This window comes from Coregonus clupeaformis, chromosome 16 (assembly GCF_020615455.1).
Source record: "Coregonus clupeaformis isolate EN_2021a chromosome 16, ASM2061545v1, whole genome shotgun sequence".
Taxonomy (NCBI): Eukaryota; Metazoa; Chordata; class Actinopteri; order Salmoniformes; family Salmonidae; genus Coregonus; species Coregonus clupeaformis.
In genome coordinates, this window is record NC_059207.1 from 47,666,398 (window position 1) to 47,693,768 (window position 27,371).

Genomic DNA, 27,371 nt, shown 5'->3' on the forward strand with positions numbered 1-27,371 from the left:
CAAATGGTGGTCACACCAGATACTGACTGGTTTTCTGATCCACACCTTTTTTTTAACGCAGTAAAATCTTTGAAGTTGTTGCATGTTGCGTTTTATATTTTTGGATCAATTTCCCACACAAAAAGTGGGGTCTCAACTTACTGTTGCGAGTTAGAATAGTAGAACACCCAAGGTGCAATTTCTAAATGTGGTTATGCATCCGCAGTTTTTCTCTTATAGTCACTCAATTAGCACATCTCAGCAAAAATTAGTAAATTGGTAAATTAGTCTAGCAGCCAGGAATCAAGGTTACCGCCAGGGGGCCCCCCATTGATTTTGTTAGTCATTCTGACTTCAATATCATATTAAAAACTGAAAACATTCTCTCCACCCCATGGCAAAATGCATAGCATTGCATGAAATTAACTCTAAAACAAAAGAAATCTCACCTAACAAAGCCTCCAACAATGTTAAACAATACACATGCACTTCAAAATGTAATTTGACTGACTAACATAGTCATATTTGATTACTGACCCTCACCCCTACATAGGCCTATGGCTTTTGCCTGTTAATGCCATGCCTATGAAGGGTAGGACCTAATGGTCTTTGTTTGTTTTGCATTTTATTTATTTATTCCTTTATTTCCTTATTTCCAACCTCAAGCACAAGGTGGCGCCAGTTTGATTTAATTCGTGGTCAAAGCTTCAATGTTTATACAATATTACAATTCCAGGCGTCCATAGGACAAAAATAAAACTAACACCGTTGGGGTGTGCACCATTTTCACATTTAAATTTCTCACAAAAGGTGCTATCAAATCAAATAAATTGCTACAGAATTTTTGGGAGTGCAGGAGGTGTCGGAATCGTGCAGAAGACCTTACGGAGGTCAGGGTGTTGGAGTGTGGGCAGGCTTAGCGATTGGGCTGGTCCAAGCGCGCTCAACGATGAAAAACAGCGGGGATATATAGCAGGCGGCCGCGGAAGAGGCAGACATAACGGAATCACTTTGGACTATAAACATTAGCGTTGCATTTTAATTCCTGCAGATCGTGTTAATTGGGTTAATTCCTAAGGCAGAGGGTGTGACGCGCACCCACAAAGGACAAGGCGCAGAAAATGCACTGAGGTAAGCACTGAACATAACCTAAGATACCTGAAGGTTTTTGTCTTTGATGTAAATTCGTTTTGAGTAATTAAACCTATCAACATATTCGTGACAATCCATTTGCCGATACACAGCTATCATTTGGTGACATTGCTCCGCAATTAAATGCAAGGCTATACTGTAATGTGTGATGCATGCCTGCCATAACACTGATGAGAGAATGGCCAGTGATGTAGAAAATAAAATAATCTCCAACCTGAAATGAATAACATTTCTATGTCCCTATAATAATATAATTCCAAGAGCCTAGATGATCCACCGTTTCCTCTCAACTGTACTGCCTACTGTGGCCTACATTTTTATTGGCCTGCTAATCATCACCAGCAATCTGTTCTGCAGCAGCAGACATGGATGCCTATGATTTATGGACATTCTTCATCAGAATAGTATAGCCTATCTATTCTTTTCGATGTTAGAAATGCGTTTCTCTTGGCTTTAAACGTATTACATGGTGGTTCTGTTATATTTGAGTTGATGTTCATGTGGGGCACGATGCTCTTATTTTCAAATGTCAAACAGCATAATGGGAATTGGATTATGTCACGAGGAAGGACCGTCTTGCATGGATGCGTCCTTTATTTGTAATCTTTGGGGATTGGTCATTTCGCTTTTTATTATGCAGATTGGGGCCTGTGTAGCCAGGCTATAATGGATTCCTGAGGACCAAAAGTGGCCGTCTCAGCGCACTGTCTTAGTAACACCACAACATAGCTCTGCATATTGCGGGTGGCCATCAGTTTAGATCCTCCTTCAGCCATGCAGCGCTGAAACATCAGTCGCCAGTGGGTGCTGCTTAGGTGGTGATGTTGCAGCGCTGCTCGCCTGGTTGCTAGGCAGCCGTGCAGGGGCCATGGGGTATCATATGAGCGATTCTGCTATGGAGGAACTGGACAAAATAGGGTCACTTGAATCCACATTCACCACCCCAAAGCATTGCCCTAGTCAGATGATAATTTGTTTTGAACAGACCTAAGCTTTAGTAATCATAATCAAATGGCTTATTTCATGTATGTTCATTAATAGCCTGTAATTAGCTATTGCTTGAAGTAGCTATTATCAGCACATCATCATTACTGTGTATTTTTCCCTGACAGTGGAGGGGTAGACTTTTATCTGGGGAGTAGTGGGTGGGTGTGTATAGATAAGACAAGCACCCAGCATTTGTTCATGGCATAAGCCCAGTGGCGACCCGTCATTCAGGGCAGGTGGGGCAGAGCCCCAGGCTTGCCTGTTTTGCATGTTATTTTTGCATTAATATGTGTCACATATCAGTTTGCAAACAATGTAAAAAAATAAATAATAATTGAGTTAATAAAGCCGCATACAAACATGGTCTCTTTTTTGCTTTCTTGAGTAAGGCAGCTCCAAAATGCAGATGTTTCAGCCTAGCTCAGTGCTATCTGTGGTGGTGGGGCAGCCAGCAGAAAATACGGAGCGTAGGTGTTGGTAATGTTCTCTAGTTGCTCTGTGATTGGCTCAGTGTTCTGTCGCTCATGGGGACACTACGTCACCGCCAAGTCTAAGGGAACTCGAAAATACAAGCCCTTTGGGTGCTGCCATAGACTTACATTAGAAGTGCCCATCCAAGAAGGCTCAAGGTCATTGGCCACAGATAAAATGATGTCAAATCACGTTATATCTACAGTAGCTTTGATTGGACTGATCATGTCAACATCATACTTTCAAAATCTTAGCTAGCAGTCATCATCATGAATCAAGTCGACAATCTACTGGCAAATCCTTTTTAATCCTTGTCATATGAAGTGAAATAATGAAGAGAAATTATAGATAAAACATATCGGTGCTCATCGGCCATTGGACATAAGCATTACACAACAAGTTGGAAATCGCAAATTCAAAAATGAGTGGTTTGGAAGGAATCAGTGGCTAACTGCAAGCATTTCAAAGCAATCACTAGCCTGCTATTCAGTGGAGTGGCTGTGTGGTCCCAAATCTGGGATTAAGGGTCTCTTTTCCAAGTTTAAAATAATAAACATTCAACATTGGCCATGTTGTCAGTGCCGAACCGGAACTCGGGCCTCTTTCTAGAGCTACGACCTGAAGATCACTGACGTCATCATGATTCAACCTTGTTTTTTAAATGAGGCTGAATGAACTGTTTTGCTGCCAGACAAGGCTCCACTGATAGCCAGGTGTAGCAGTGGTAAGATGTTGGGACTCTGCTGTTGTGGGCACCATTTGTCAGCGTTATAGTGCAATTAATTAATTGTTTAGTGTTGTGTAGTGGCTTTGCTGGCAGGCATCCCACATTATTTTTGTTTGTTTGCCCCACCAAGATTTACATGGTAAAATCGCCACTGCACAAGCTTTTTATACCCTGAGAGAAATATTGTCTCTGGTGACCCAGCCACATCTTGGAACTGATAGTCTCAATTTATAATATGCCAGTGTATCTGTCCTTAGGGGGATGCCAAAGGTTGCATTACTAAATGGAGTCTATTTCACTGCATTATCATTCATTAGTAGGTGAAACCGACGTCAGTGTGCTTCTAACAATATAACTCAACTGCCCCTGTCCCCTTACCGGGCTCAAACTAGTGGTCCCCTGCTCACAAACACACGAGACCGCCTTCCTTGACAACCTACTAACCGATTTGAGCTACAGAAAAATATCTAATTCGATAGCTCCATTGGTGACATTTCAAGCTAGCTGTGGAGTGAGTTTATGGCATGTTCTTAACTCCGTAGCATAGGCCTACATAGTTTCATGCAACTATTAGCAATGGAATCTGTTCAATTTTAGCCTACGTGTACAGATAAACTACACACAAGATTATGTGGAATATCTTTTATGTTCCAGATACTAATACTTATCATAAACATTATCGGTATGAAGTAAGTCAGAAAATCAATAATGTATGGAGACCTAATGGTTGAAGAGGAAGGGAGACAGATGCAGGAGAGAGGAGACAGTGGAGACATTGCTGTCTGGAGAGATGCACTATGTCTCCATTTACCGAATCCAGGAAAGTGCTTAAGGTTGACAGACCCTGCCTGGCCCTTTCCTTGGTTCAACTCCAGCTGTCTTTGTATCTTTTAAGTACATTTTATCTAGGCTCCATGTTCTCTTTAAAACTGTCATGAAAATACATTCTCAAGATCCCAGTTGTTCAGCTGAACTTTAAAGCTGACTAATTGTCTATTTTTCATAGATTTTTCTATTGTTGCGAAGTGTGCATTTTCATATTTCATTCCAGTTAACATCCTTCATCATCCACAATGTGTTGTTCCAACCTAGGTAGTGACAGCCATTGGTTCAGAAGAATGCCCACTCATCATTGATTGTGTATAGTTCACAAGTTTGCACATCATTGTTGATAACTATAAATGAAAACCATAATTACATCCTTTCAGAAGCCTTGCTCTAATCTCAGGGCATGTTTCACGTGTTTAGATACTGATGGTTCGACAGATTTTCTGCAATGATTTTCCAGCATCCTGTCCAGTTTAGAAATCTGTCCAGCTGATACAGCGGAACATGTAACCATTTACCCCTGGTCACGATCATGTTACATAATGTATTATCAGACCGATCACAAATGAATGTGTCCCTTTGTTCCTCCTGTCTGTGTCTGTTCCTTTAGAACACACCCAGGCTATTAAAACCCTTTCCTGCAGTCAAATGACCAAATCACCCTCTAGTGGCTTCATTGGTGGAATGTTATTAATATTTTTCATAATTACATAATTCATAAAAAAAATATTTCAAAAACCCCGCCCAAAATCCGGTGTTTCTATTTCAAACGGTTTTGTTATATTTCAGTCTTCTGTGATGTATAAAGTTTAATATTGAGATGCAAACTCAAATTGAATACATTTAAACTATATATTTTTAAAGCCCATAACCATTTGTGTAGGCTGTATACTTTTGTTTCAAAGTATATTTGTTTAATACTACCAAGAAACACTCTGTGTGACCCTGATTTACCCCACTGCAGTAAAAGGTTAAATCATCTGACAAAATAATGAGGACTGGAGCACAGAAGAAGAGACGACTGATCTTTTTCAAGGGTTAATTTAAAACGTTAACAGCCCTACCAAAAGTGCTCAAGAGGAACTTTGATTAACACAATCCAATGCAACTTGGCCTATTCATTTATGAAAGATTATCTCATTGTTATGCATATAACTATGCTTGAATTTGCAGGAAGATATTAATGCTGAGTTTTCTGTTATTTTTAGAACTTTAGATCTAAACACCCTTTTCATCTCAAGTTCCAATGACAAAGATACTGTATCTTCACCCAGATATCGTATTTAAAGTTAGCTAGGTAGTGACAACTGGCTGAGTTAAAAGTGGGTTAGCATGGGTAAACAAGACAGAATCAATGCTGACTTGTTCCAAAGTAGTTCCATAATTAGTTTGTATCCACTAACTGCACTTTCTCTCATTAACCTAATGAAAGCCTGGCCAGAGAAATCAATCTGGGACTACTTATGTAATACTCCTATTCACCCCCTCTTTCCTCTAACTGCATCTACAGCTCTCAGAGTCAGGAGAAAGGCCTGGCTGCCATATCAATCCAGTGAAAGAGGCCGGTGCATTTACACTGATCAATAAATGCTTGTAATGCACACATGCACATTAAATGTGGTTTCCACATGCCCAGCTCCTAATTTGGACTGGCAGAGGCTCATCTTATGACCAGCAGCAGAGGGGAGTTAGTGAACTGAGGGTATAGGGTTTGCCTGTCAGAGCTCCCATCTCCTACTCTTTCCTCCAGCTTTTTCTGGAGCTCAGGTGATGAGGCTGGGGAGCAGGTGGAGGAGGAAGTAATGGTGGAGGAGTAGTATATTTGTTCTGATGACCCGGTTTGACATGACTCCAGTTTGGGAAACCCTGGTCTACACCAACAGGGTCACCAGGAGGGACCAGCCAATGAAGCTGGAAGTCCCACCCAGTTGACTACATTAAAATGGTGGAAGCCCTCAATGGCGCAGCCCATGCTAATACAGCCTTTTGGCCACTAGAGGCCTCTATCATTGTCTATGTCCCTGCCCTAAATAGTATACTTCCTTTGACCAGAGCTGTATGGGCCCTGGTCAAGTGTAGTGCACTATATAGGGAATAGCGTGCCATTTGGGATGCCAACACACTCACAACCACAGCACAGCATGAACTGGGACCTGCCAGGGCAGAGGCAACAGAAATGAGACTGTTTATATCAAGAGAGAATGGATAGAAAGCTTAGGCAAATAAATAAGTAACCTATATTAAAACTGATGAAAAATCTACCTGAACGTGGTGATACATTACACATAATTATGATATTTCTTTGATATTGTGTCTTGATGGAATGTGAGAACCAGAGCTAGTAGTAGCTTGATGTTGGACCACAGTAATGCACAATGCTTTCTGTGTACCAAGGCTAATTCAAGTTTGTACCGCCACAGAATAAAATCCTTAGAATGAAAGGTTGTGGGCAGCAGTTTATCCATACTATTAGGCCTGGTGGTGGGAGTGACTTAGTTGTGTGAGTAAGTGTTTGGGAGTAGAGTTAATGCATTAGGGAGGAGGAATTAAGAGTGCATTTAGATCAGTGGCGGTCGGTGCAGTTTAAGATGAGGGAGGACGCTAATTTTTTTATGAGCATGGCCTTATTTCTATTACAGCAAATTGGATGACTGTCATTCATATTCCATTCACCCAGTTCAATGTAACATCGATAGGTTTAGGCTACTACTAAGATACTTAAAATTTCCCTATACCCATCATGAGGTTGCTACAACCTAGCCTATGAATGAAAGTTTACAACGTAGGTGCACACAGGTCGAGAGAAAAATTTGAGGTCTGCCTTGCTCACTCTTGCCTGCATCTAGCTGATCTAGGGTGTAATCATTAGTCCAACAGTTGCAAACGAGAGTTTCTATTGGACAAATGCAGGTATGTTTATCCCCGTTTCGCTCCGTTTGCTTCCGTTGATAGAGCATGGCGTTTGCAACGCCAGGGTTGTGGGTTTGATTCCCACGGGGGGCCAGTATAAAAAAATATGTATTCACTAACTGTAAGTCGCTCTGGATAAGAGCGTCTGCTAAATGACTAAAATGTAAATGTTTAAGAAATGTTTTTTTTCGGAATGAATACACCCCTGATCACACGTAAACACATTTAACTTTCATAGCAGCCGCATTATGTTCCTTTTTGCATCTGCGTGCTCTCCTCCTCTCACCTTTTCCCTTCGCTTGTGGACTTCAATGCATAACACATCAGGCGAAAAAACCTTTCCAAGCCAAACCATATCATAACTGCTAATCGCTACAAACAGCCTACATTGTTGTCACCATATTAGCTAAAGTAACGTCATAATCAACACAGCTAATAGAACTAACACGTTAGTAACCCTGCTACAATCATGCAGTACAGTGTACAGTCAGTAAGCAGTTTAGCAGTTAAACCGGCGAGCCCCCGGTGGCAATAAATAAACAGTTTGGGAGCTTGTGAAACCTTACCAACACAAAGTGCATATCCTGAAATTCACCATTGACTATTTAAAAAAAAGACCCTTTACTCAGTACTTTGTTGAAGCACCTTTGGCAGCATTACAGCATCAAGTCCTCTTGGGTATGACGCTACAAGCTTGGCACACCTGTATTTGGGGAGTTTCTTCCATTCTTCTCTGCAGATCCTCTCAAGCTCTGTCAGGTTGGATGGGGTGCGTTGCTACACAGCTATTTTCAGGTCTCTCCAGAGATGTTCGATCGGGTTCAAGTCCGGGTTCTGGCTGGGCCACTCAAGGACATTCAGAGACTTGTCCCGAAGCCACTCCTGCGTTATCTTGGCTGTGTGCTTAGGGTCGTTGTCCTGTTGAAAGGTGAACCTTTGCCCCAGTCTGAGGTCCTGAGCACTCTGGAGCACGTTTTCATCAAGGATCTCTCTGTACTTTGCTCCATTCATCTTTGCCTCAATCCTGACTAGTCTCCCAGTCCCTGCTGCTGAAAAACATCCCCACAGCATGATGCTGCCACCACCATGCTTCACCGTAGGGATGGTGCCAGGTTTCCTCCAGACGTGACGCTTGGCATTCAGGCAAAAGAGTTCAATCTTTGTTTCATCAGACCAGAGAATCTTGTTTCTCATGGTCTGAGAGTCTTTTAGGTGCCTTTTGGCAAACTCCAAGTGGGCTGTCATGTGCCTTTTACTGAGGTGTGGCTTCCGTCTGGCCACTCTACCATAAAGGCCTGATTGGTGGAGTGCTGCAGAGATGGTTGTCCTTCTGGAAGGTTCTCCCATCTCCACAGAAGAACTCTGGAGCTCTGTCAGTGACCATAGGGTTCATGGTCACCTCCCTGACCAAGGCCTTTCTCCCCTGATTGCTCAGTTTGGCTGGGAGGCCAGCTCTAGGAAGAGTATTGGTGGTTCCAAACTTCTTCCATTTAAGAATGATGGAGGCCACTGTGTTCTTGGGGATCTTCAATGCTGCAGAAATGTTTTGGTACCCTTCCCCACATCTGTGCCTCGACACAATCCTGTCTCAGAGCTCTATGGACAATTCCTTTGACCTCATGGCTTGGTTTTTGCTCTGACATGCACTGTCAACTGTGGGACCTTATATAGACAGGTGTGTGCCTTTCCAAATCATGTCCAATCAATTGAATTTACCACAGGTGGACTCCAATCAAGTTGTAGAAACATCTCAAGGATAATCAATGGAAACAGGATGCATCTGAGATCAATTTCGAGTCTTATAGCAAATGGTCTGAATACTTATGTAAATAAGGTATTTCTGTTTTTAATTTTTAAGACATTTGCAAAAATTAAAAAGAAACTCAGGAATTATTTTTATTTAATCCATTATAGAATAAGGCTGTAATGTAACTAAATGTGGAAAAAGTCAAGGGGCCTAAATACTTTCTGAAGGCACTGTACATGTGTCTAATCGGAGCAGTTTCAGATAGCACAGGAGAGAGTGCATGTTTGGGGTCTTATCTGCTGTTAGCAGAAATGTGTGTGTGTGTGTATGTTCACTGGGGGAGGGTTGGTTGGCTCTTTTTGAAAACCTTTACGGTAAGTCTTTACTGGTTCTCCCAGTGCTGGCCCTCTATGATTGAGTTGACTTCCTGCTGGCGGGCGTTGTAATGTCGCTGTCTGAGCTCTTACTGCTAATACTTCATTTCTCCACTGCCCACTGGTTCCGCTAGCCTATAGCACACACAGGCTTTACTCTCCACTGCCCATTGTTTCTGCTAGCCTATAGCACACACAGGCTTTACTCTCCACTGCCCACTGGTTCCGCTAGCCTATAGCACACACAGGCTTTACTCTCCACTGCCCACTGGTTCTGCTAGCCTATAGCACACACAGGCTTTACTCTCCACTGCCCACTGGTTCCGCTAGCCTATAGCACACACAGGCTTTACTCTCCACTGCCCACTGGTTCTGCTAGCCTATAGCACACACAGGCTTTACTCTCCACTGCCCACTGGTTCCGCTAGCCTATAGCACACACAGGCTTCACTCTCCACTGCCCACTGGTTCCGCTAGCCTATAGCACACACAGGCTTCACTCTGTGGAATAACTCATCCCTGGTGTGGGGGTGGGATGACCCCATCACTAGAAAGTTGAGGCTCAAGTTGGTACCTACAGTAGATTACAATAAAAACATTTTTAAAAAATACAGTCGATTCATGCACTGTATTTATTGTTGAATAAATTAAGAGTGTGTGTGCAGATTTTGCTGCGAAGTGACAGAATCATTAGATCATTTGTTTTGGTACTGTCCATTTGTAGCTTGTTTTTGGACACAGGTCCAGGAATGGCTAAAGGATTGCAATATTTACTTGGAGCTAACCCTGCAGATAGCAATACTGGTTGATCTGAAAAGTCATAGTCAATCAATCAATAATATAATAATACTTTTAGCAAAAATGTTTATTTTCAATTTACAATCTGTAGAAACAATGAGAATAGAAGTGTTCAGAACTTTTGTAAAACATCACAGTACAGTTGAAAAATATATGGCAAATAGAAATCCAATATGGATGGTGTTAAGAGATCGATGGGTGGTGTTGAATGGAGTTGAAGGATGGGACTAATAACAACTAACAACAACTAATAACAAAAAGATAACTCATGCAAAGCATACTGTGTCCATAATAAGTATATAGGTTATAGGTTGAGAGCTTTTGTGAAAGAGCACAGTTAGAAATATATGGCATATAGAAGCAACCGGATGGACATCATGAAAATGATCAGAGAGGTTGAGGGTAGAGGAAGTTCAGGAGTAAAAACAAACAAAATATAATTATTGTAAAATTGACTGTGTCCATAAAATGTATATAGTATGTATAAGCTGGAAGTAGAGGCCTAAGCATTGTTGTTCACTAGTTTACTCCAATTAGGGAAGGGGTGGTGGGGTTGGAAAGTAATAAAGGGAAATATATATATTTTTTAAAGGATATGTATATATATGTATTTATATGTATGTATGTGTATGTATATATATATATATATATATATATATACAGTGAGGGAAAAAAGTATTTGATCCCCTGCTGATTTTGTACGTTTGCCCACTGACAAAGACATGATCAGTCTATAATTTTAATGGTAGGTTTATTTGAACAGTGAGAGACAGAATAACAACAAAAAAATCCAGAAAAACATTATAAAATGATTTGCATTTTAATGAGGGAAATAAGTATTTGACCCCTCTGCAAAACATGTACTTGGTGGCAAAACCCTTGTTGGCAATCACAGAGGTCAGACGTTTCTTGTAGTTGGCCACTAGGTTTGCACACATCTCAGGAGGGATTTTGTCCCACTCCTCTTTGCAGATCTTCTCCAAGTCATTAAGGTTTTGAGGCTGACGTTTGGCAAGTCAAATCGTCAGCTCCCTCCACAGATTTTCTATGGGATTAAGGTCTGGAGACTGGCTAGGCCACTCCAGGACCTTAATGTGCTTCTTCTTGAGCCACTCCTTTGTTGCCTTGGCCGTGTGTTTTGGGTCATTGTCATGCTGGAATACCCATCCACGACCCATTTTCAATGCCCTGGTTGAGGGAAGGAGGTTCTCACCCAAGATTTGACGGTACATGGCCCCGTCCATCGTCCCTTTGATGCGGTGAAGTTGTCCTGTCCCCTTAGCAGAAAAACACCCCCAAAGCATAATGTTTCCACCTCCATGTTTGACGGTGGGGATGGTGTTTTTGGGGTCATAGGCAGCATTCCTCCTCCTCCGAACACGGCGAGTTGAGTTGATGCCAAAGAGCTCGATTCTGGTCTCATCTGACCACAACACTTTGACCCAGTTCTCCTCTGAATCATTCAGATGTTCATTGGCAAACTTCAGACGGCCCTGTATATGTGCTTTCTTGAGCAGGGGGACCTTGCGGGCGCTGCAGGATTTCAGTCCTTCGCGGCATAGTGTGTTACCAATTGTTTTCTTGGTGACTATGGTCCCAGCTGCCTTGAGATCATTGATAAGATCCTCCTGTGTAGTTCTGGGCTGATTCCTCACCGTTCTCATGATCATTGCAACCTGCAACCCAGGTCGAGGGAGATTGACAGTTCTTTTGTGTTTCTTCCATTTGCGAATAATCGCACCAACTGTTGTCACCTTCTCACCAAGCTGCTTGGCGATGGTCTTGTAGCCTATTCCAGCCTTGTGTAGGTCTATAATCTTGTCCCTGACATCCTTGGAGAGCTCTTTGGTCTTGGCCATGGTGGAGAGTTTGGAATCTGATTGATTGATTGCTTCTGTGGACAGGTGTCTTTTATACAGGTAACAAACTGAGATTAGGAGCTCTCCCTTTAAGAGTGTGCTTCTAATCTCAGCTCGTTACCTGTATAAAAGACACCTGGGAGCCAGAAATCTTTCTGATTGAGAGGGGGTCAAATACTTATTTCCCTTATTAAAATGCAAATCAATTTATAACATTTTTGACATGCGTTTTTCTGGATTTTGTTGTTGTTATTCTGTCTCTCACTGTTCAAATAAACCTACCATTAAAATTATAGACTGATCATTTCTTTGTCAGTGGGCAAACGTACAAAATCAGCAGGGGATCAAATACTTTTTTCCCTCACTGTATATATATATATATTTGCGAGAAAAAAAAACATGGGGGATTGGAAGTGATGTGTGTCAGTAGCAGGATGTAAAATGCTATTTTCTAAATGTATATCTATCTATTTGAAACAGCAATTAATTGATCTTCTTTTCCTCTTCCCAGCTCTCCCCAGCCCTCGTCCTGTGGCACCCCCTTGTGAGCAGTAGAAGATGAGCACCTCGCCCACCCCTAAGGGCACGCCTGTGCAGCAGAGCTCCAACGATGGGGGCCCTAGTGATGGGGTCCTTGAGGCCCTTGTGTCTCCACAGCACTCTACACCCGGCTCCTCCGGGCACCAACACAAGAAACGCGTCTCCAGTCTCTTGCAGAGCCCGGTGAGTAGCACACTGTGTGTGTGTGTGTGTGTGTGTGTGCGTATGCGTCTTCATGTGTGTGCATATACACAACTTTTCAAGGAGCAGTTTTAAAAGGTCCCTCTTCAGGTTAGCATTATGGACATCCCTTACTCACACTACCCTGACCTCCCCCTCATCCCATCGTTCCACCCTTTCATGTCCACCCTGTGTCCAATCCCTCTGCCTTCCACTCTCCCTTCCCCCTCATTAGATCTCCAAAGATATGATTATCTCCACAGCTCAGATTTAATCTGCTCTGAATCACCACTTGACAGCTGCGGCTGCAGACGGTAGCCTTTGCCATAGTGGTGTGTGTGTGTGTGCATGTGCCGTGCCTGTGTGCGCGTGTGTGTGTGTGGGAGGGACACAAAAAGGCTAAAGAGGGCTGGAGCAGCGGACAGTGCTAAGGAATGGCGGGAGGGAAATGCATTAGATGATGCAATCATGTTAGATGAACAGAGGTGACTCCGGTTTAAAAGCCATTTATGTGAACATTTGATGTGTCTGTCTGCTCTAGGAACTATTCTGATCCGTGCTGTATTTGTGAGTGTGTTTGGGTGAGTATTTTAACACTCAGGCTAATTGTGTGTATTTTAGAAGCATGCAGGCTTATAGTTGTGTGTGTGTGTGTGTGTGTGTGTGTGTGTGTGTGTGTGTGTGTGTGTGTGTGTGTGTGTGTGTGCAGTCGTTCCGTGAGGAGCTGGATGTTCTGATCCAGGAACAGATGAAGAAGGGAGGCAGCAGCTCCAACCTCTGGGCTCTAAGGCAGCTAGCTGACTACATGGCCTCTCACGGCTCACCTGCCGCCCTGTCCGCCTCCCCCTCCAGTACAGGTACTGTATAGGTACACACACACATGCATGCGCACGCACATACAGACACTCAAACATACTCACAGACATACTCATGTTCAAATACACGTCACTCAGACATTGAGCCAAATAGGGCAATTTTGCAATCGATTTCTAACATCAAGACACAGACAACTAACTCCCCGAATCACCTCACCAACAGATAACAAACACACACACACAAGATAATGTTCTGTGATCTGCTATTGACTTCTCTCTCTGTGTAGGCATGATGATGGTGACGCCCATCAATGACCTACATGGCTTGGAGCCCAGCAGCATGGTGAAGGGAGAGAGGCTGATGCGCTGTAAACTGGCCAGTGTTCACCGCTTGCTGGACCTCTACGGCTGGGCCCAGCTCAGCCACACCTGCCTCACCGTAAGTAGACCTGCCTGGCTGACAACCTCTTTCTGTGTTTCTTTCTCTATATCATTATTTTACTTTGTTCTTTTAGAGCCCTATTTTGACAATGCAAAAAACACTACTGTCAAAAGAGATGGTTTTAGTACATCACTACCATTACAATGTCCATTAGGGTAAAATTGTATGCAAGTTTTGACATTTTGGAGCAGATACTTGACTATGCAGATGTGTAACTCATTTTTAAAGGACATCATCTCAGTTTTTACCTTTACTTTCTCTCTCTCTCTCTCTCTCTCTCTCTCTCTCTCTCTCTCTCTCTCTCTCTCTCTCTCTCTCTCTCTCTCTCTCTCTCTCTCTGTTTGTTCTATTTTTTACCTTTGGCCTTATTCTCTCTCTGTTTGTTTTCTATCCATCCCTTTCTTTTCTCTATCCCTCTCTCTGTTTGTAAAGTTTGGTATCTGACAGAGCTATGTGTGTGTTGTCTCCTGTCAGCTGCGTGTCAGTAAGGAACAGGAGCACTTCCTGGTTCTGCCCGATGGCCTGGCCTATGGTGAGGTCACTGCCTCTAGCCTGGTGAGTTCACTACTAATTCTGCTCCACAGTCATAAAGTGAACCTCTATACTTGCTGTGGGTTATTATGTAAATAACCTGATCCACATTTGAGTTTAGCTGCTAACATAAACAGTACTTTTAACTGGCCGATGCACATACAGTGGGGAAAAAAGTATTTAGTCAGCCACCAATTGTGCAAGTTCTCCCACTTAAAAAGATGAGAGAGGCCTGTAATTTTCATCATAGGTACACGTAAACTATGACAGACAAAATGAGGAAAAAAAATCCAGAAAATCACATTGTAGGATTTTTAATGAATTTATTTGCAAATTATGGTGGAAAATAAGTATTTGGTCAATAAAAAAAGTTTCTCAATACTTTGTTATATACCCTTTGTTGGCAATGACACAGGTCAAACGTTTTCTGTAAGTCTTCACAAGGTTTTCACACACTGTTGCTGGTATTTTGGCCCATTCCTCCATGCAGATCTCCTCTAGAGCAGTGATGTTTTGGGGCTGTCGCTGGGCAACACGGACTTTCAACTCCCTCCAAAGATTTTCTATGGGGTTGAGATCTGGAGACTGGCTAGGCCACTCCAGGACCTTGAAATGTGTCATGAGCCCTCTCACTCCACCGGGTTACCACCTTAATGTGTTTCCACTATCTTCCACTCTGCTCATCTCTCTCTCTCTACTCAGCCTAACGAGCTCCACCTGTCCCTGCTCTGCTCGGCTCTAATTACTCTGCCAGCTGCGCTGCATTACCCACTAACCTCTCCCAGTATTTAAAGTCCCGTCTTTCAGCTCTCCTTTGTCAGATCGTCTGCAAAGCTCACACCCGGAACCTGTGTGCTCACGCTTCTGGCTCACCCTTGTTTTGTGACCCCGGACCTGCCTGATTCTTGGATACTCTTCTGCCCCAGGAAAACCAGACCTGCTTTCTGCCATTACGACTCCTGACTACTCTTCGACCCCGGTAACTCTGACCAGCCTTCTGCCTTGCTACAACGTATTTGGATTTCCCTTGAACTGTACTTCTGCCTGTTTTCATCCGCCCCGTTGTGTCTGTGTTTCCTCCCCCCCCAGGACTTCTGGACCACCAACCACCGGCGTCATCGGACGCATCGCTGCCACTGGGGGGAGGCACAGACCCAGCACACTGGACGGGATAACCCCTGGAGCCTTCACTCACTCCCTACTTCCCTTTTCCCTTAAGTTTAAATAAACTTTCTGGTGTGACGCAATTGTGGTCCTCTTGTCGTCTGTCTGAACCGTGACAAAATGCTTCTTACGAAGCCACTCCTTCGTTGCCCGGGCGGTGTGTTTGGGATCATTGTCATGCTGAAAGACCCAGCCACGTTTCATCTTCAATGCCCTTGCTGATGGAAGGAGGTTTTCACTCAAAATCTCACGATACATGGCCCCATTCATTCTTTCCTTTACACGGATCAGTCATCCTGGTCCCTTTGCAGAAAAACAGCCCCAAAGCATGATGTTTCCACCCCATGCTTCACAGTAGGTATGGTGTTCTTTGGATGCAACTCAGCATTCTTTGTCCTCCAAACACGACGAGTTGAGTTTTTACCAAAAAGTTATATTTTGGTTTCATCTGACCATATGACATTCTCCCAATCCTCTTCTGGATCATCCAAATGCACTCTAGCAAACTTCAGACGGGCCTGGACATGTACTGGCTTAAGCAGGGGGACACGTCTGGCACTGCAGGATTTGAGTCCCTGGCGGCGTAGTGTGTTACTGATGGTAGGCTTTGTTACTTTGGTCCCAGCTCTCTGCAGGTCATTTACTAGGTCCCCCCGTGTGGTTCTGGGATTTTTGCTCACCGTTCTTGTGATCATCTTGACCCCACAGGGTGAGATCTTGCGTGGAGCCCCAGATCGAGGGAGATTATCAGTGGTCTTGTATGTCTTCCATTTCCTAATAATTGCTCCCACAGTTGATTTCTTCAAACCAAGCTGCTTACCTATTGCAGATTCAGTCTTCCCAGCCTGGTGCAGGTCTACAATTTTGTTTCTGGTGTCCTTTGACAGCTCTTTGGTCTTGGCCATAGTGGAGTTTGGAGTGTGACTGTTTGAGGTTGTGGACAGGTGTCTTTTATACTGATAACAAGTTCAAACAGGTGCCATTAATACAGGTAACGAGTGGAGGACAGAGGAGCCTCTTAAAGAAGAAGTTACAGGTCTGTGAGAGCCAGAAATCTTGCTTGTTTGTAGGTGACCAAATACTTATTTTCCACCATAATTTGCAAATAAATTCATAAAAAATCCTACAATGTGATTTTCTGGATGTTTTTCCTCAATTTGTCTGTCATAGTTGACGTGTACCTATGATGAAAATTACAGGCCTCTCTCATCTTTTTAAGTGGGAGAACTTGCACAATTGGTGGCTGACTAAATACTTTTTCCCCCCACTGTAAGTACTAATTATTCAGTCAACTAACTGATGCTTAGTTTAACTTGCCCCTGTTATTACAGAACTCCTTCAAGAAGGGCTTAACTTAGTTAAACATTGTAATAAACAATACGCTTTGCAATAAGCATTACACAAATATAAATGAATGTGACACTGAGTGCTGATGCTAGTGTTGCTCTGCGTTGTTGTCCTCCCAGGCGAAGGTGAATATCCTGGGGGAGGTGGTAGAGAGGGGCAGCACCACCCTGGGGGTAGACCTGGGTTCCTTCAGCCTCCACTCAGCCATCTACTCCACCCGGCCAGACGTACGCTGTCTGGTGCACCTCCACACCCCTGCCACCGCCGCCGTGAGTCACACATACACTGGGGCTGGGGCCTGGGGGACAGGGCACACTCAGAACTATCATTATTAACATCTTTTCACATAGTCTCAAATGTTTTAGGACTAGGGAGCACTAGAGATTATACTTTTTAGGATAAGATGTAGGCATTATTCACATTTAATGATGACCAGTGTTGAAAAAACCTGTCTAATCCTTCATTCCAGAATGTGACTTATAGTTGTCTCTGTGTGCAGGTGTCCGCCATGAAGTGTGGCCTCCTGCCACTGTCCCATGAGGCTCTGCTGGTGGGTGAGGTGGCGTATTATGACTACAATGGGCTGATGGAGAACGAGGAGGACAGGGTGGAGCTCCAGAAGAGCCTCGGGCCCACCTGCAAGGTGACAACATTACGGCAGAGCAAGGGTTGTAAATGTCCTGATACTACTAATTTGCTGCTTGAGAAAGAGCAAAAATTAGTTTTCCCATAAATAGGGAAAACATTAGTTACTTTTACTCAATATATTTGTAAAACAATAACAATTGCAATGACATGGCCGAAGAAAGAGGAGGAAATGAGAGATAATGAACAAAAATCCCCACAGAGTGTACTCTGAGGCAAAAGAGGGTTTTACTATGTTTTTTCTCTTGCTGAAGTCTATCTTTATTCCTAGGTGCTGTTGCTTCGAAACCATGGCATCGTGGCCCTGGGGGAGTCAGTGGAGGAGGCTTTCTACACCATCTACCACATCCAGGCTGCCTGTCAGATCCAGGTACAGAGACACACATACTGACATCGCTTCTGCCTGCTCCCTCCTGCCAAAGGCTTGAGGCACAACTCTGACAGCCACACTGAGAGAGAAAGGGAGGACTCCCAGACTCATAGCTCAGTGACTGTGTGTGCGTGAGAGAGAAAGGGAGAGGGAGAGAGAGGGAGGGAGTGAGAGAGAGAGAGAACTGCCAGACTCATAGCTCAATGTCTGTGTATGTGTGTGTATGAGAGAGAGAGAGAGAGAGTGAGAGCTTTGGCAGCTTCACTCCTGAATGCTTGTCCTTGCCTTAGTACCCTAGACTTCCTGACGGGCCGCCCCCAGGTGGTAAGGGTAGGTAACAACACATCCGCCACGCTGATCCTCAACACGGGGGCCCCTCAGGGGTGCGTGCTCAGTCCCCTCCTGTACTCCCTGTTCACTCATGACTGAACTGCATGGCCAGGCACGACTCCAACACCATCATTAAGTTTGCCGATGACACAACAGTGGTAGGCCTGATCACCGACAACGATGAGACAGCCTATAGGGAGGAGGTCAGAGACCTAGCCGTGTGGTGCCAGGACAAAAACCTCTCCCTCAATGTGATCAAGACAAAGGAGATGATTGTGGACTACAGAAAAAAGAAGAGGACCGAGCACGCCCCCATTCTTATCGACGGGGCTGTAGTGGAGCAGGTTGAGAGCTTCAAGTTCCTTGGTGTCCACATCACCAACAAATTAACATGGTCCAAGTACACCAAGACAGTCGTGAAGAGGGCATGACAAAACCTATTCCCCCTAAGGAGACTGAAAAGATTTAGCATGGGTCCTCAGATCCTCAAAACATTCTACAACTGCATCATCGAGAGCATCCTGACTGGTTGCATCACCACCTGGTATGGCAACTGCTCGGCCTCCGACCGCAAGGCACTACAGAAGGTAGTGCGTACGGCCCAGTACATCACTGGGGCCAAGCTTCCTGCCATCCAGGACCTCGATACCAGGCGGTGTCAGAGGAAGGCCCTAAAGATTGTCAAAGACTCCAGCCACCCTAGTCATAGACTGTTCTCTCTGCTACCGCACGGCAAGCGGTACCGGAGCGCCAAATCTAGGTCCAAGAGGCTTCTAAACAGCTTCTACCACCAAGCCATAAGACTCCTGAACATCTAATCAACTGGTTACCCAGACTATTTGCATTGTCCCCCCTTTACGCTGCTGCTACTCTCTGTTTATTATCTATGCATAGTCACTTTAATAACTCTACCTACATGTACATATTACCTCAATTACCTCGACTAACCGGTGCCCCCGCACATTGACTCGGTATCGGTACCCCCTTTATATAGCCTCGCTATTGTTATTTTACTGCTGCTCTTTAATTATTTGTTACTTTTATTTCTTATTATCTTTTTATTTAATGTTTTTGGGGTATTTTTGGGGGGATATTCTTTCTTAAAATTGCATTGTTGGATAAGGGCTTATAAGTAAGCATTTCACTGTAAGGTCTATACCTGTTGTATTCGGCGCATGTGACAAATAAAATTTGATTTGATTTGATTTTTGTATGTGCAGTACTGTAACTGTACGCTGCCAAACACAAAGCATAACACACTGCTGCAATCCTGTGTTGTGCTGACAGGTGTCAGCATTGTGCAGCGCTGGAGGAGAGCAGAACCTGATCATGTTGGACCGCTCCACCCATAAACCCAACGCTGCAGGCACCGTGGGCTGGGCCGGATCCACCTTCGGCCCCCTGACCAAGAGTCGACTCGGGGAGCACGAGTTTGAGGCTCTCATGAGGACTCTGGACAACCTGGTGAGATCAAAACACAGAAGCACATTTACAATACTACAACTATTCTCAATTTAGTGGAATGATTCAATGTAGAGTACTGATTTACAATGCTACAAGCATTGTCAATTTAGTGGAATGGGGAAAGTAATTACGAATAGGGTAGGTAAAATGTTGTTTATGACATGCACTGGTCTGGATCTTATCAAACAGATCACTTGTGTCCCCCTGCACTAATGCATTAACATCCACCATACACAATACTGGATAAACAGTACTTAGAATATGCAGAAACTAAGAGGGACCCAGGCACAGGTCTTACCTACTTTAACCCTCCAGGATGTGGATCATATGGATCACTTTTACCTTTGGACATTGGACATTTACAATACATCAATCAGACAGAAACTTGACTATAAACCTCCCTGTCCCCACCCTCCAGGGTTACCGTACCGGCTACGCCTACCGCTTCCCCGTGCTACTGGAGCGTTCACGGACACGGAGGGAGGTGGAGGTCCCCGCCACAGTCCACTCCTTCCAGTTTGAGGAGGAGGGAGTGCACCCATTACCCCGCCAGCACCCCTACGCCCAGCGGCAGCAGCAGGAGAAGACCCGCTGGCTCAACACCCCCAACTCCTACCTGAGGGTGAACCAAGACCAAGCCAGCCCCGGACACCAGCGCACCACAGTAAGTACCTGAGGGCAAGCCCCAGACACCAGCGCACCACAGTAAGTACCTGAGGGCCAGCCCCAGACACCAGCGCACCACAGTAAGTACCTGAGGGCCAGCCCCAGACACCAGCGCACCACAGTAAGTACCTGAGGGCAATGTTCCCTCTAAGCTGCGTGCGTGCGTGCCCGCAGTAGCCTGAGACTGCCATGCAGCTCCCCCGGGACTGCTGAGCAGAAATATCAGCCCACAGAGAGAAGCACAAGATTGAACTTCACTCAACTTTCTAGAGCAGTGTTCACCAAGGCATTCCTAGTCGATCGCCAAACATTTATGTAAAACACCCAACGATAAAGCCTTGTGTTCCTATTATTTTATTATTCTTCTCGGGCTGTTGGCGGTAGGTGCACCCTATTCATCTGCCCTGTGCGCCGGGTAGGCAAACTGTTGCCATTTTGAACCATTTCATATATCTGAAGGTACAAACTCTACCTTCCCAGCGGGCCCAGAGAGCAAATCAAGTGCACATTGGCCTACTGCTGGCCAATCAGATGGCTCATATTACTGTGTCTGCAGTAATGTCGCAGCCATAAGAAATCTACAGCAAAATTGATACTGTGAGATTTCAAAACGTTTAAAACCATGACTAGAGAGAGACTGTCAACGAATACAGCAAAGAGCTGCTGTTTTTATGAGTGAGTTCATGTTTAAGTTCTTACTCAGCACTGTCAACACTTTGTATTCAACACTTTATTAAGCCATAAAATGCGCATTCTTCCTATTTCCACTCAGCGCTACAACAAGCACTGCAGCAGTAATGAATGAGTAGGAAAGTGTATCTATAGGATTGCAATGTTGTTATAATTAGCGGTTTGGGTCTTTTTTTATGTCGAGGAATATTTCACTTTCTCTGTTCATAGGAATAACAATATGAATTTGCGCATGAGGCAGAAATAATGCGGTGCAACTGAAGTTTCATCATCAGCTGGAAGACGGTGTCCCTTTTTGGTCAGTGTCAGTGGAGGAAAGGGAGCGGAGGGATATTGAGAGGCGGACCCTCAGTCTGCTGCTCTCTCCCTTTCCCTCTGCTGAGACTGACCATCAGATGCAGGCACCATCAGCCCAGTAAAATAGAAATAAAAAGCAAATTATTTAAATGTCTGCTCACTCAGCTGTGCCTCACAAGTAATACAACAACGGATCTATCACCGGTGGGATCATATAGCGTGCCTCAAATTTTGAAATATGATTTTTAAAAATGGCCTGAACAACAATGCATTGGCAGAGCAATTCAAGCAAAGCCAAAATGCTGTGATAATGTATTGGGCCTATAGCTTACTGCACAAACCTCATTGCTACAGTACTGTTTTTTTATTGGTTAAGCATAGGCTTATGTTTTTTAAGTCATGTATAAAAAATAAATCTGAGCAGTAGATCTCGGCTTGCATTTTGACTCAGAAATTGATTGACTCAGAAAAGGTTGGTGACCACTTCTAGAGTTTTCCCTGTTAACACTATCAACGTTTCCCTTTACTGTGGCAATTGTGATCGAATCAACGCAATATTAGTCACTTTCAATGCAACATACCGAAACAAAACAAACTATGCAAGAGATTTTGTGTGCTTGAAAAGGCGTTTAAAACAGGCTGTTTGCTGTAGTACCTCAGGGAGAGAGATTGTTACAGAGGAATGGAGTCCTTTCAGACAGAACAATACAAGGCAGACAGAGACCCTCTTACATCAGGCAGGGGGAGGAGATTAGCTCTCGCTCTCTCTCCTGTACCTCCCACCCTCTCTTTCTCCTGTCCTCTGCATTGCAGGGGAGTGCCCAGTACTGGTGTCGATTACTGCAGTGCTGAGTCTGCCCTCTGGTGGTGGAAAAGAAAGGCACTGCAGTGGTGTTTCTCTGTCTGAGAACACACGTGATAATAATAACACTGCACTCAGAATGACAACAACACTGTGTAACGCACTGGTTTAAAATAATGGTTATTGTTGTATCTTGATTTCAGTTAAACATGCTTTCAGAGTCAAATGACCATGGTGCAAATATTCTTTACTGGATTCAATAGAATATCAGGAGGATGTCATCCGAGAAAGGCATATTGCCCAGCCCAATGCCTTTCTCTCTCTCTCTCACGCTCTCTCATATATAAGATCAACTTTGTCCCCAAAAAATTTAATTGAAAGCACAAACGTGTTGATGGGGAAAAAGCATTTCAAGCAATGTTTATGGGATGTTTATGGGATGGGTCATGCAGCAGAACTCCTGACCCTTAATACTCCTCTCTCCTTCCTCAGTGGCTGAAGACAGAGGAGATGCAACAAGGAGCCATCAAGATTGAGAACTCAAATCAGTTTGTTCCTCTTTTTACCAACCCTCAAGAGGTGCTGGAAACACGAAATAAGGTACCTTTGCCTTACGGCTCCCAGTGAGCAATGATGTCACCGTATGGATGTACTACAGGGATCACATGGTTTGGTGTTGGGTTTTCAGCCTTTCAGGTTGTTGTTGTTTATCTCCAGATCCGGCAGCAGAACCGTCAGGACATGAAGACAGCAGGACCCCAGTCCCAAGTACTAGCTGGTGTCATAACGGATGGTAGTCTACCGGTAAGGCTCAAGTACTAGGCCTACAGTGATGTGGCTACTAGTGCTGGAGTATGTGTGAATGCTTGCTTTTTACATTTTCATTTGATGTGCTGTATTTCTGTCTTTGATGTTAAACTGAGACCCTATGGTCTTGTCGCATGAGATGGATTGTTTACCCTGTTGTCCTGGTTAAATACGATTCCTAACCCAGCTGCAGAAGCTACTTTGGCCACCTAACCATCCCCACTAATCATCCTCTTTCCCCTGCTTCTCATTGTATCATCCATTCATTCATTCAACCCCTCATCTTCCACCCTGCTACTCTTCCCCAGGTCCAGAAAAAACTGCATGTTGCTGTAAAAAAGAGTGTGCTCTCAGTCAACAATAACAACAAAGTAAAGGTAAACAAATAAATAACATAGTCAGAGAGAGAGAGAGGGCATCATGAACCATGAAGACGATTAAACCAATGAGCTCTTCTTAGAGCAAACACAAAGAAGATGGGAACTTTACTGGGAATGAGTCATTTGAGTGTGAAATTGAAATGAGATGGGAAGCCTCTTGGGTCGACAATGACTATCAAAACCAAAACAATTGTAACATCCTTCCCTTCTCCTTTTCACCCTAGTCTCCAGACCCGGCAGAACTTGCGAAACCTGAGCCAGAGACCCCCAACCCGTTTAACCAGCTGACAGACAAGGAGCTGGATGAGTACCGCAAGGAGGTGCAGAGGAAAGCAGAAGGTCAAACAGATGGTAAGTGCACTGCTACCAAAAGCTATCCCTCACACTAAATCGAGAGCTTGGGACTATAAGGTTCTATCTGCATTTTTGAAAACAATATATGTTATTATATAGTACTCTAAATATCCCAATTCATGTTGTTAAGTTCAAAAGTATACAAGATAAAAAAATTGCTACACCATTCAAACCAATGAGGGTTTGGAACTTTAAAGCCAATTATCTCAGAATCATCTTTTTGCAGATAGAACCTAATATCCCAAGCTCTAGAAATGTTCCCTTACACTATCCCTCACTCAAAATGTGTCTCGCTGTTGCCTGACGACTCAAACAAATTCTTCCGCTGCTCTATGTTCGCTACATACTTCAGTCTGAGACTGTCATCGTTGAAGTCGTTTGTGGTGACGTTAAAATGAGGGGTGTTGTACAAAAAGTAATCAGCGATTGGTTCATCTCTAACCAATCAGAGTATTAAAGCCAATGACACATTTTCTAAACGCCACTTTACCCACGTGTGTTATGGCTCTGGCCCAAACCATCGGTTCCTGGGACCAATCAGAACGGTTAGAATGTGTTTGCCTTCTATAAATATTTGGGGAGGTACTCAGATCCAGACTCATTGCGGAGAAGAAACTAACGTCTGTGGGCGTGGCGTAGCATTTGGCCGGAGCAAGGAGTTTGGGTAGCCAGGCAAGGCTCGCTATACTCACAGCAATGAAACCTCAGACTGTACAGTTAATGTGTCTTTCTTTCACCTATTCCTAATTCACTTCTCACTCTGCCTCACAACTCTTGCACGCGGCTTACTAGAATTAGCTCTATGTACTGTTCTCCTGTGTCTGTCTGTCTGTCTTTCTGTGCGTCAGTAGGGGAGGAGGTGGAGAATGAGAAGGAGTCTCCCCCAACTACCCCCCCCACCAACAACCCTACCCCCTGCAATCCCCCACCCTCAGGTGAGACTCGGCCTGCAGTGCTGAACACACACAGCTGTCGCTGCTTGCCTTGCATACAGGGGAGAAGGACTGCTCAAATTCCTACATGACAATATGTGGGACCCTGTACTGTTGTCTCCACTCTGTGCCTCTTCAACTGCTCATTGCCAACCCCTGTTGCGCTCACCATCGTCGAATATTTCCCAAAATATTTAAATCCTAACTTGAGATATGTAACATGGACGTTCACATTAAACATGCATTGATATCAATGTATGGAGTTACGTGCATGGATCTCAATTAGTAGACTATTGTACAATAAGCTCAATGGCTGAGTGATGTGTGTGTGGTGGTGTTTGTTGTTGTTGTAAATGTCACATTTCAGTGCCGTCTTGTGACGCCCATCTGTCTTCACAACTACTGTATGTACCTCTCTCCTTCTGTCTCTGTGTTTGTCTTTGTCTATGTTCCTCTATACTGACTCATAGGGCACCCCTCTGGTACTAAGATCTTGTCTCAATAGTAAGTAAGTACTGAGAAACAAACTCTAAGACATTGTTGCACTCTCATTAACCAAGCATGTTCTGTTGGGCACAACTGCAATGACATGACATGTCTGCAGTGAAGGGGAGAGTGGGGTAAGTTGAGCCAAAAGGGTAAGTTGAGCCACCCTTGTTTCTAGGAAACCATACCCCAAAAAGAATTTGACCAAATATTTAGAAAGAGGTCATCATTTCATGGAGTCTGTGAAGGAAGCAACCACATGGGAAAAGTGGTAAGCAATTTAGGTCTAAAAAAGTCTAATGAATTTAATGTGTTAGAAGTTTTATGATACTTGCATCTAAACTAAAGTAGATCATTTTAAGATTCTTATATGTTCAGTTGGGGTCTCTATAAGCTTCAATATGAGGTCCTAAACATGTCCTAGCATGAAAGTGCATTCTTGTAGCTGTGTGGGCTAATATAGTCAAAATGTTTGCCTTGGGTTTAGTTGAGCCAATGGGCATGGGGTAAGCAAATGTAAGTGTTTTCTTCCCAGGCGTAATGCAAGGCATTATCACTGGGATATGAGGTAACAACAGGGCCTGGCCTATGTTAAAAGTGTTTTAAAAAGTACCAAGTGTTTATTATGTGTTAAGCCTGTGTTAAAATATGCTTACAATTATTAAAAGACAAAAGTGATTGTGATTGTGTTGAATTGTGTTTGGGAAATAAAGATAAAGAGTTTTAAAAAGGTAGTGGTAATATTTCAGTCAGTACAGAAATGTGTAGGCGGCTTAACTTACCCTGTCCTGCGGCTCAACTTACCCCATACCCGTATCACCTTTTTTGGGGCAAGCTATGTTTTTACATGAATTCTGATTATTTCCAGGGATACACAACATCCTGAAATATATGTATATATCTTTGTTAGAAAGAATACTATTATTTCCCTTAACAGAGTGATGCTGAATGTAAAAAATGGTTCCACTTACCCATAGCCTCAGGAATATGTTTTGTCGCATGCACTACAGACGGAGATATCGATGGTGGGGGGGTTGTATCTTTTTTAGGGGGTGCTGCAGCACACCTACTTCCCGCATACTATGGACTTACCCCACTCTCCCCTACTTTTCCATGCAGCTAACACAAACAAATCAATTTTGTCTGATTGTGTTTTTTGTTCTTTTTTTTTTGTTTACTCCAATAATAAATGAACAAGATGAGACAAAGAAAGACTCCACGGCAGTTCAGAACGGGAAAGGAGAGGAGGAGAAGCAGACCACGGAGGAGCTGGAGAAAGGGATGAAGGCTTTGTCTACCAATGACACTTCTACACCCCCCTCCACCACCCCTGCTGCCCCACCCGCTAAACCGCCCAGCAACACCCCTGAGGGATCCCCCTCCAAGTCCCCCTCGAAGAAGAAAAAGAAGTTCAAGGCCCCCTCATTCCTAAAGAAGAGCAAGAAGAAAGAGAAAGCTGAAACTTGAGGGGACATGTAAAAGATTCTGACACACACCCTCCACTTCTCACTCACACTCAAGACTCCTGTATGTATAGCTCAGTCACTCATCACGTCTAGAAGTAATTCTAATTCTATGTTTTATTTGGCGATATTGTTTCTGTACAACTCTCAAATGATCTTGAAACAATCCACAATAATTCAAAATGAAATAGAATCAACAACACCACCTGAATGATGCACTCCCTATTTATTATAAGAAGGAATGCACTTGACACAATATGATTATAAACCAATGCTGCATTGAAGCATCCTCATAGGTACCCCCTGGTCTGGTCATGTTTATTAGTTTTTAATAGTCAGATGAAGGTAACAGGTATGTACAGTAATGCGAGCACAGGTGCAGTACATCTAGAATTATGCAGGTATAATAATGTGCTATTTTTAGCAGAAGTCTTGTTCCAATTAAACTAACTATTCAAGTCATAGACAGCAGGGACAAATAAGGAAATAAATGCTTAAAAAAGAAAGTCCCGAACATTAAGCTGACAGCTATAAATGCCACTAATACCAAGCAAGGATATGATCTAAGCATTATGGAAGAAACTTGTTGCTTGATGTTGCAAACTGAAGCCAAACTAAAAGGCACTAAACATTCCACTTTTCACCAAATGTTTCTTTGAAATATGTGTACAAAATGCCTCTACAGCTGTAATTATTTTTATGATCAGTAGCTGTTATCAAAATGCTGATGTGTGATATTTGTTGGTTTTTAATGTATTATTTCATATTAGAATGTAAAGTGAAAAGTTGCAAGGTTAAAATGTACCAGTCATTAAAGATCAAAGTTGATTTCAA

The 27,371-nt window shown here is 43.6% G+C and overlaps 1 protein-coding gene across 10 annotated transcripts; it reads left to right on the forward strand.

Moving 5' to 3' along the window:
* The first annotated feature begins 676 nt into the window (after nt 1–676).
* LOC121585023 (beta-adducin) lies at nt 677–27,371 on the forward strand. Of its 10 annotated transcripts, none has more exons than XM_041901348.2 (17): nt 677–1,110; nt 12,344–12,555; nt 13,262–13,409; nt 13,655–13,806; nt 14,284–14,364; nt 16,971–17,120; nt 17,351–17,494; nt 17,768–17,866; nt 19,484–19,660; nt 20,079–20,324; nt 22,608–22,715; nt 22,833–22,919; nt 23,231–23,299; nt 23,527–23,653; nt 24,505–24,591; nt 25,059–25,096; nt 26,273–26,361. In XM_041901348.2, exons 2-16 carry the CDS (start codon nt 12,391–12,393, stop codon nt 25,091–25,093), a joined length of 1,875 nt encoding a protein of 624 aa, XP_041757282.1. In that variant the 5' UTR covers nt 677–1,110; nt 12,344–12,390; the 3' UTR covers nt 25,094–25,096; nt 26,273–26,361. The 10 variants fall into 10 exon arrangements, with proteins under 10 accessions (XP_041757282.1, XP_041757283.1, XP_041757284.1 ...); XM_041901349.2 differs by having other exon boundaries at nt 25,059–25,092; nt 26,273–26,352; XM_041901350.2 differs by lacking the exon at nt 24,505–24,591.